Source organism: Populus euphratica, unplaced genomic scaffold (assembly GCF_000495115.2).
Source record: "Populus euphratica unplaced genomic scaffold, PopEup_1.0 scaffold186.1, whole genome shotgun sequence".
Classification (NCBI taxonomy): domain Eukaryota; kingdom Viridiplantae; phylum Streptophyta; class Magnoliopsida; order Malpighiales; family Salicaceae; genus Populus; species Populus euphratica.
In genome coordinates this window covers 515,966-525,856 of record NW_011499992.1, presented here as the reverse complement: position 1 = coordinate 525,856, position 9,891 = coordinate 515,966, and the positions used below count along the sequence as shown (strand labels likewise).

At 29.8% G+C, this 9,891-nt stretch overlaps 1 protein-coding gene across 1 annotated transcript; it reads right to left on the bottom strand.

Moving 5' to 3' along the window:
- Positions 1–2,506: 2,506 nt before the first annotated feature.
- LOC105140453 (gibberellin 2-beta-dioxygenase 1-like) lies at positions 2,507–4,474 on the bottom strand. The gene is made up of 3 exons (XM_011047296.1): positions 3,877–4,474; positions 3,394–3,742; positions 2,507–2,961 (listed from the first exon to the last, which is right to left on the bottom strand). The coding sequence occupies exons 1-3, from the start codon at positions 4,275–4,277 to the stop codon at positions 2,713–2,715; spliced, it is 999 nt and encodes a 332-aa protein (XP_011045598.1). The 5' UTR covers positions 4,278–4,474; the 3' UTR covers positions 2,507–2,712.
- Positions 4,475–9,891: the final 5,417 nt, after the last annotated feature.

The following is a 9,891-nucleotide window of genomic DNA, read 5'->3' as shown; positions in this document are numbered from 1 at the left end:
ACTATGGATTACTATTGTAATCCATAGCATAATGAGTGTTGGTTGAATAGTAGTTTCTCTATATCCTTTAATTTTTGTTACTTTGTAAAATTTAATAATATTAATTTTCTCAAAAACTATTTTTTTTAACTATATAAAAAAAATAGATTATAAGAAAATTCAAGTTTAATTAAGAAAGAATTTGAGTTACTTTGACAAACCCATAAATTATATCAACCTTATATAAAAGACAATATAAAAAAAAATTATAAAACTAAATTCTCAACAATCTCAATATTAAAAAATAAAATTGTAAAAATAATTTAAAAAAAAATATAAAAAAATATGTGTTCAAGTAACTAAAATAAAATAAAATCAATGGGAGATATTGTAGAGTGTCATGATAACATAAAAGGTTAAATTATATTTTATTAGCATTTATCTAAAACCAATTATTTGGCATTATTATATAACTCTAATGGTATTTCTTTTAATTTTAGTGACAATTGTGGTATATCTTTGCCCACAACGATATTTTACTGAAATGTTGGTAAAACTATGGAACAATTGCTAGTAAAGTCTCGATTTATAATGATGGATTGAGAATGTGTTTTCTATATAAACTTGACTGCTTGAGAATGCTCGTTTAGTTACGTGGAAGTATAAGGAAAAATGTGATGTGATGTAATATTTATGATAAAAAAATCTTTAATGGAGTCACTTCAGTAACGTAACTTCTTTAAAAATCATAATTACCAATAAATATCTTAATGATAGTAAAAGATATTTTTATATATGGGATTGAGTTGTTGATTTTTTATTTTTTATATTAAAATAATATTTTTTAATATTTATTTTTTATATAAACATATTAAAATAATTAAAAAATATTTTAAAACAAAAAAAATATCATTAAAAAGAAAAAACACAGCCTAGCAGAAATAAACAGTAGGTAACATGACCTCCTGGATGTGACAGCATTTGTTACGCGACAAAATAAAAAATTAAGTTAGGGTTGTTAGGTTATTTTTTAAAGTATTTTTTATTTAAAAATATATTAAAATAATATTATTTTAATTTTAAAAAATTATTTTTATTATTATCTTATTAAAATATTCTAAAAAATTAAAAAAATTATTTTTAATAAAAATTTTAAATTTTAATTTTTTAAAAAATATAAAAATAAACCGAAGAAAGTAGCTGCGGTGTATGGTTGAAAAATGATAAAAGTAGACAGTTTTTTCATGTAGTTCCTTCTGCCCACGGTTGCAATTGCAAGCTCAGAATGACGTACCATGCTCGTGCTGAAATCCCCCAATTTAGATACTAGGTGCTGAAGGACTAATAAAAGTAGATAGTTTTCATGTACTTGGGTTGACCATGGCATTTATCACTATCATATGGCATGTTTGGATGGTGTTCCTTCGTTCAATTATATTTTTAAAAAAATTTTATTTTTATTTTTAAATTATTTTAATCTTTCAATTATATTTTTAAAAAATTTAAATTTTTATTTTTAAATTATTTTAATATAATATTAAAAAATTATTATTTTAATATATTTAAAAAATAATATTTACTTGCAAAGAGACACTTAATGAAAAGTAAACTAAATAAGAGAGTATTTATATTTTATAGTTTATTTTTTAAAAATTATTTTTATTAAAAAATATTAAATTTATGTTTTTAGATGGCTTTTGATGTATTGATTTAAAAAAATAAAAAATTTATTTTCAAAGTAATTTTTAACTAAAAATTACTTTGAAAATGCATCATGACAATACCCGACACATGTCTTGAAGTACGGGAATTGTGTTGGGTAATTATTATAAATTAAATAAGGAATTGCATAGTTGTAAGATATGTGCGCAGAACAGAAAAAGATGTGTTCATAAGGGACATTATAGCTATTCAGGAAGGTTCTTCTTTTAGAGGCGCCGGAGAACTTAGAGGAGAAGTGTCATAATCTTAGCCCAGAGAACAAAAGAAAGGTATGGGCATGTAGATATTTGCTTCTTCTTCTTCTTCTCCCGTAAAGTCACTTTCTTTCTACGCGTTTTAAGTCATGGTTTGCGATGTTGACTTTTCTTTTTTATTTTATTTTATTCGAATTTATACATGTAGATATTTGGTACATTGAAACGGCCTCAAAGATTTTTTATTACCATAAATATCCAAATCAATTTATATATACTTTAAAAAGTTACACGTCTCAATTTTTTTCATTTCTTTCAAATTAAACTTGCAAAATTTGTCCAAATCTCGTTATAATAAAAAATATATACATATATGAAAGAAATTTTACAGGACAAGAATAATTGAAGCTATCAAATGGGAAAAATATAAAAAATTTATAATAATTTTTTATATTTTTAAATTGTTTTAATATTATGATGTTAATACTAAATTTGATAATTCTTCTCTCAAGGTTTTTTATTTTTTATTTTTTTAATCCAAATCAACATATGCATGACTGCAAATTACCCAATCTCTAATTAGACAATTAAGGTTTTTTACGGAGGCCGACGAAGCTAAAGTTGTTTTATTAGCCAGAGAAGTGATTACATGAAGTGTGGAAAACAAAAATTGGAGAGAGTCAAGGGAGACCAAAGTAAAAACACAAAGTATTGATTCCATATACGTTTGATAAGCCTTTCTAAACCCTTTTTTTTTGTTTTTTTGACGTATTTGACAAGACCATTTACCAAACATACGAGACTTGATTTTGTGTGCTTACGAGGCTGCTATTCTCTCAAAGAGGACAAGCCTATTATCAGCCAATCTTGAGCTGTAGGCAGATCTTTTGTACTCGAACCATGTAAATTCTTTGTACAAGCTTTCCTTTCCTTTTATGAGCGAGGGCAATGGAGCTATTTTCTCACTCAAAGGTGGTCCACCAAAATAAATCATCGATACTCTGGCTTTCATGCTGTTGGTCAAAACCCTGTGCCTGACACTATTAAACCTCCCATTAGTCATGACCTGCAAAGCCACCAACCAAACCATGATTTACTCCATTAAATCACTACATTCAATGTATGGAAGGAAGTAAGAAACTCAGAAGTTTCCCACTCGTTTAGTTGACTTTGACTATTAGAATAGCACACAATTTCACTAAAAAGGACATTGAAGCCGATTGCTTAAACGTGTACGGAAGAGGGTTTCGCTCTTAAAGTCACCTGACATCATTCCATACGTCTCCTGCTAATATCATGTTTCTTCCAAAAATAGAAGGAATTTGAAGTTTGAGGGCTACCCTTCAACGCCTCAATGTCTACTAAGGTGTCGATGTAAAGAAGAGTATAAAAATTAGACAGGCAAACTGTTGGGATGACACCATTAGATTTTAGTGGTACTGGTTTTGTGGACAGAAACTTGTTTTTAACAGGATTGAAAACAGCAGTTTTGATGTACCTGTAATGAGTCGCCAACATTGACAAAAAATGAGTTCTGATCAGGTGGAACTGAAATCCAGCTGCCATCACTGAGAGAGATTTGCAGGCCAGAAGTGTTGTTGGATCTTAACACAGAAATGATTTGTGGGTCTGTATGCTCTCCAAATCCAATGATGTTTCGGTCAGTCAATGCTTCAATTTCTGGGCATGGAGGGTAGTGATTTAGCCTAAAAACAGAGTCACTCTGTTCATCCATCAAAAGTTTACTAAACACATTTCTTTGTTGAAGTTTTAGACCATCAGCCATCATTTCAAGAATCTCACATGCCATTTTCTTCACAGCTGACACATAATCATTTAAAGCACACCTGAAACATCCAAACCAAAAGCAGAGTTAATTAACAGTTCTTTTTTTTTTAAAAAAAAAAAAACCATGGTCACCATAACTATGGTTCCGTGGGTAAAAAATCAAATTTTGATTGATTTTGTTAGAGTTTCATACCGAAACTTTTCTGGGTTGTCACCAAAAACTGAAGAGAACCTCTGAGAAATTGATTCTTGATTAGTGGTTAAGAGAAGGTATTCTACCCAGCCCACATCACCATTTTGTCCAATGCTTTTGTTACCATAGCCAAAGGGGCTAGGAGGGCCTACTTTTTCTTTCTCAGAGAGCGGTAATGAGAAGAAATTGACAGCTTCAGATTCCAGCTTGGATATGAATTCCATAGGCACTCCATGGTTGATTACCTTGAAAAATCCAAATTCCTCGCATGCCTCAACCAGTAGGTGCTTGGAGTCAGGTTTTGAGAGGTCTATTAGAGGGATTCCAGAAAAAAATGTGGTAGGTTTTCTGTTTCTTATAAACGAGAACTGTTCAAGAGCTGGCTTGGACATGAACACCATTGTTGTTGTTGTTGTTGTTGTGTGGAAGTAGGAGAGAGAGAGAGAGGTCTTGGCTGAGTTGATGGAATGAAATTTGTAAAGTCTTAGCTTTGTACTGAGAGACAGGTGGGCGATTGCCTTTTAGATTTTCTTGGCTATTTATAGAAGTGGATTTGCAAGAGAAGGAGCCCAATTTGAAAACCAAAGTGACAACCTTTTCCATTTACTTACACACAACCATGCTGCTACGAGGAAAATTCTTTTTCAAGAAAAAGTAACGACCATGTAAAATAGGAGGGAACATCATAATCTTTCACAGCAGAAAGTCTAGTCATCAGTCTGGACCTCCCCTGCTAAGTTAGTGGTCAGTAGTTGTATTTTAATAAATTACATTTAATACCAGTATATTAAAATAATATAAAAATAGTAAAAAAATACAATTTCAAATAAAAATAAAAATTTCAAAACATCATAAAAAAACAGTTTCCCTCACATCAACAAACCAATAATTACTAGGATTATCAACTCTTCTCGAATTTGAGTATCGTGGAACAACACAGCGGGCATTAAGAAGGGCATTACCTCGTCAAAAGGACTGTTTAATTTTTATGCTTATCCATTATTCTGACCACTTAAACCATGATGCCTTTAATACGAGGTAGAAGGAAATAATTGAATGGTTGACGAAGTTTTCTATCCTTATATATATATATAATAGAAGAAATTGTTTCCCTAAATCTAACATCTTATCTAGGAGATATGTTCTTCAAAATTATCCCATTCTTATTAGCCTTGTGTGCTTATAAATTTAATAATTCTTAATTCAACTTTAAAAATATAAATATCTAGTAAAGCTTGATTTGTTTTTAGAAAAAAAGGCATTATCCTTATAAAAATTAAGAAAAACACGTGTTTGTTTTTCATATAGTGTCTGTTTCCTTTCAATTAAGCTAAGCCGTACAAAGATTCCATTACTATTAACCATTCCAATCAACACTCTCTTGACGATTTCTTCCAAGTCATGAGGTTGAATTTATACACTTTCTCCAAACTTCCATTTTAAAAAATCCATTTAAAAACACATGAAAGTATTATATTTCTCCATGGAAATCCCAATTTATTTGACTAAAGTTTAAAAATCATTAATTTGGTTGATTAGAAATTAAAAAAAAATACAAAGAAACAATCAAACAAGAGGATGTGCCCATCTCAAGCAAACAAGGGTGTGAGCTTCGATATCAGCTAGAAACTCAAATTATCATCCTAATTTTGTAGAACAAATCCCAAGCTCCAATCACCTCATAACTTGTTCTTTACAAATCTTTTTATTTCTTGTTATATCCTAATTCATAAACTTACACTCGTAAAACTGACATGTTTCTCCACTCCACTTTACTTCCCACTTGTCTTGCTCAGTGACTTGTCAATAAACAAATGAAAAATTATTTAAACTATCCTCTCTTTTTTTTTAATGGGGTAATAATTTTTCTCCATAGTTTGGTAAATTATAATTTCAAAGTCCAAAATTTAACCCAATTCTTTATTTTTTTGTTACATTTTGGTCCTTTTTTAAGTTTGAATCGTGGTAGATGATCGTCTATCTCTTCCACGTTCTACCTGCTACCCCGAGGACACAACAACGGCAAGCAGCAGTCCACAAGGATATTTTATTTGCTAATTAGTAAATATGTGGATCGCAAGCGAAGACTTAAAAATCATGTCAATATTGACAGCAACCTACTCTTTTCTGTGAGTCTGCATTTGCTCCTTTCGATTTTCCTCCTCCTAGTTTTAATCTAGAAGTAGTGGAAGAAAGCGAAAAGCTTTTTGTTTGGGTTATCCTTGTCAAAGTTGTTAACTAACATATCATCAACTTGTAATAAAAAAGTTGTGTGATTTTCTTGAGAAAGTGATAGAAAACTCAAAATTTCTTGGGTGTGCATGTATTTTTTTAATCAAAAAACACACTTGATTGAGTTCTTTTATAAAATTCAAAACCAAATTCTTTTGTTACAGTGAAGTGGACAGTGGTATAGGTGTTGGTGTGGAGGCTGCTGCTAGGTTTGTGGTGGTTTGGTTTATTTAGGTGGGTTTAGGTGAGGCGTAGATCATTTATATATTGAATATTATAGGCTTACGAATTTTGATTTGATAAACAAAATAATTTATACTGGGTTTTGTTTAAGATGACAATGCTGGTGACTTAGAATTTTTTATTTTTAATTCTCAAATTTAAGGGATTTTTTTCTATGATTAAATATAAAAAAATTCATTTATATTAGATTTTGATGGAGGTGGCAATGTTTCCTGATGGCCAAACAATTGAGTTATTTGCGGTGATCACGTTGCAAAGAAAAGGAGTTCGGTTGAAGTGGGGAAAAAGGATGAAGAGAGAGGGAAAAAAATATTCTAGTTAAAGAGAGAAATTGAAGAATTGCATTTCTAGGACATGAGTTATTAACATACGGGAGTATTTTTATCATTTTTATTAAAATTTTAAAATATCAACAGAAATATTTCATATATATAAACAAGCTAATTATATTGGTATAAAAATTACTAATAAATTTACCAATAAATATAAACACACTAATTATTTGAAATGTATTGGTGGAAAAAATCTCATCACTGATATCATATCTATTGGTAATTTAGTTGGTAATTTTTATATAGATGAACATAGCGATGAATTATTTTAGTCAGTCCTTACAAAAGAGGTCAACCAATATTTGTCACCAAATTTGTTGATGAATATTACCAATAAAATTTATGTAAATATTGTTATCGACAATATTTTTGAGTAACTAATGGTTTCACTGATAGAACACTAATGAATTATTATGTTGGTGATTCAGTTAGGATGGATCGAAATAATTTATAACTTTTTGTAACTCTCCTATGAAAATATTGATCATATATCAATAGAATTTCCATTTGTCTTTAAAAAATGTTTTTTTTTAAAAAAAAGAATACTAGAAAAAAATTTCACAATGACTTTAAACAACATCAAACAATTAATTTAAATTGAAGAGCAAATTTTTTATAATGTAAAAATCAATTAGAAGCTCCAGCTATAAGTAGAGATGGAGATGGAGATGGAGAGGTAAATGGAGGAAAATCTTATTGAGGTCTGTAGGGAGGGGGAGATGATGACGGGAAAAATATGTTTCATATTTTGTCATCATATCCTTTAGCTTCTTTTTTTATGTTTAATACTTTACCTCCATTTCACCAACTCATTGTCTAACCAACAGCTGGTGATGGTTGACTCGGGCTAAATTATAGGGTGTCTATAGTCGATACACTATAACTCGATTAATTATAGGGTGTTTATAGTCGATACACTATAACTCGATCTCATATCTCAAGTTATACTCATAGAGATAATATAAACTCGATTCTTTTTAAGTTCACCGGTTGCTCTAGCTTCCAACCATAAATCTAGAATGTATTTTGGATGAGTTGAAGGATTCTCTTTATGTTTTGCATATATGACGATATTATATTGTTATGCTTCATACTTTACCTCCATTTCACCAACTCATTGTCTAACCAACAGTTAGTGATGGTTGACTCGGGCTAGATTATGGGGTGCCTATAATCAAGACAATACAACTCGATCTCATATCTTAAGCCATAATCATAAAGATACTATAAACTCGATTTCTATTAGGTTCACCAATTGCCCTAACTTCCAACCATAAAATTGAAACGTATCTTGGATGAGTTGAATGGTTCTCACCATGTTTTGCATATATGACGACGTTATATTGTTCCTGCACCATAGAAAAAGCAAGAGATATGGATGCAAAAACATTAGTCCAAATAATATACAAAAATGTTTCAAAGTCTACTTCCAATAAACGCCTTGGTTCGGCTATCGATAAATTGTTGCACTCCTTTCCGGCTATCCTTCCTATGTATATATGTTTCCATATACAACTCTATCAGAGTAGGCTTGCACCCAAACTTTGTAGCCTATAAAATAAATTTATTGGCTATTAGTTAAACACAAATTATAGGTATCATTTTTTCAAAAATACTTGAATTTAAAATAGGCTCTCTTACAAAGAACTTTGCATGGTTTGTAAAATAAAGATACATACTAGTATGCTTGTTAATAAAACCATAAGTCTCTTTGTATATGTATAAGGACCCATTTCGTTAACACCTCTTAAAACTCTCCGATGTACAGGACTCTAAATATCTCTTCTAATTTCTCTTAGTGATGCGAAGAGGTCTATAATTCCTCCATGCCTTAAAATCATTTGACTTGGCTCTTTTACGTGACATGGTTAAAAATTATACTAAACTAAAAAAAAATAAAAAAAAATAAAAACAAATATAGATGGCTAACCCAATAGAATCAAATCTAAAAAGTAAATGGCTATCGGTGCCAAACCTCCATGAAACTTGGCACATGCCTTCATTTGGTTCGAGGTACTGAGATCTTTCAAATTTTGCCCCGGAAAGTTGTGTTTTATGACCAAACAACCTTCCAAGTGTTGCCCAGACAGCATAAGGATCATCCACATACTAGTGCGTGTAACGTAAAGGCTAGCAAGTTTTTTTTTTTTAAAAAATTATACTTAATAAATATAATTTACAACAATGCTTTAAGAACCCTTGAAAATTACAATAAAAACAATGAAAAACGTTGAAAAAATCCCTTGGATAAGAGTTCAATTAGCTTTATCTTTAAGGGTATCAAAGTAATTATATAATTATAAAAAAACCAAAAATACAAAAAATCCCTGAGTAGTAGGTATTATTTTATTTTAATTTAGGGTTAAATTAGTCATTTCATGATACAAAATAAAACAAATTATCAATCTAACCTTCTACAATATATTAAAAAAAACAATTATGTCATTGTAAAAAGAGAATATTATCCCCAAAGCTTGATGCATATCCTTTGTTTTCAAGAGCAAATATGTAATTATACTATTCTAATGAATAATAATTTGTGTTTTCATGCATCGTAACTTTCTTGAAGAATTTGTGTCATGCAAACCTTTTATTTTAATATCAACTCTTTTGGGGGTAATTAATATTTTTTATTGTTAATAGAGTGGAAAAGCTAAATTAGGTTTAGGAACTGATTTTTAATTTTAGATACTGTTTGATATGCTAAATAATATTTAAACCAGGCAAATAATTGTTTTATTTTATATTTGGTGTGCATTGCATTAGACTAGACAATTTATTGTATTTAGTAGATGTTAGACAAGACATACCCAACTCGGGATAGGTAGATGTTGTTAGACAAGACATACCCAACTCGGGATCATTGCACTATTTACATAGAAGAATAATTGATCTAACATGACCTAATCAAAAGCCCATGTAAACTCAAGATCAAACACGGGTAAAAAAATTCATTGATTTTTTTTTAATAATTTTGTTTTAAAAACAAGGTTACTTTGATTATTTTTTAAAAAAAATTTAGGTTAGCTCGGATTGACCCTCCCAATCTGTGACCCAATCATTTCCCGGTTCAATTCCTGGATCAAGTTTTAAAATTATAATAATATTAATTTTTATCTATACATTGACTTGAATCAAGACAATTTGACCCTTTCAAGTTGTGACTCGAGTCTTTCCTTGAATTAACCTACAAGTTGAGTTTAACATT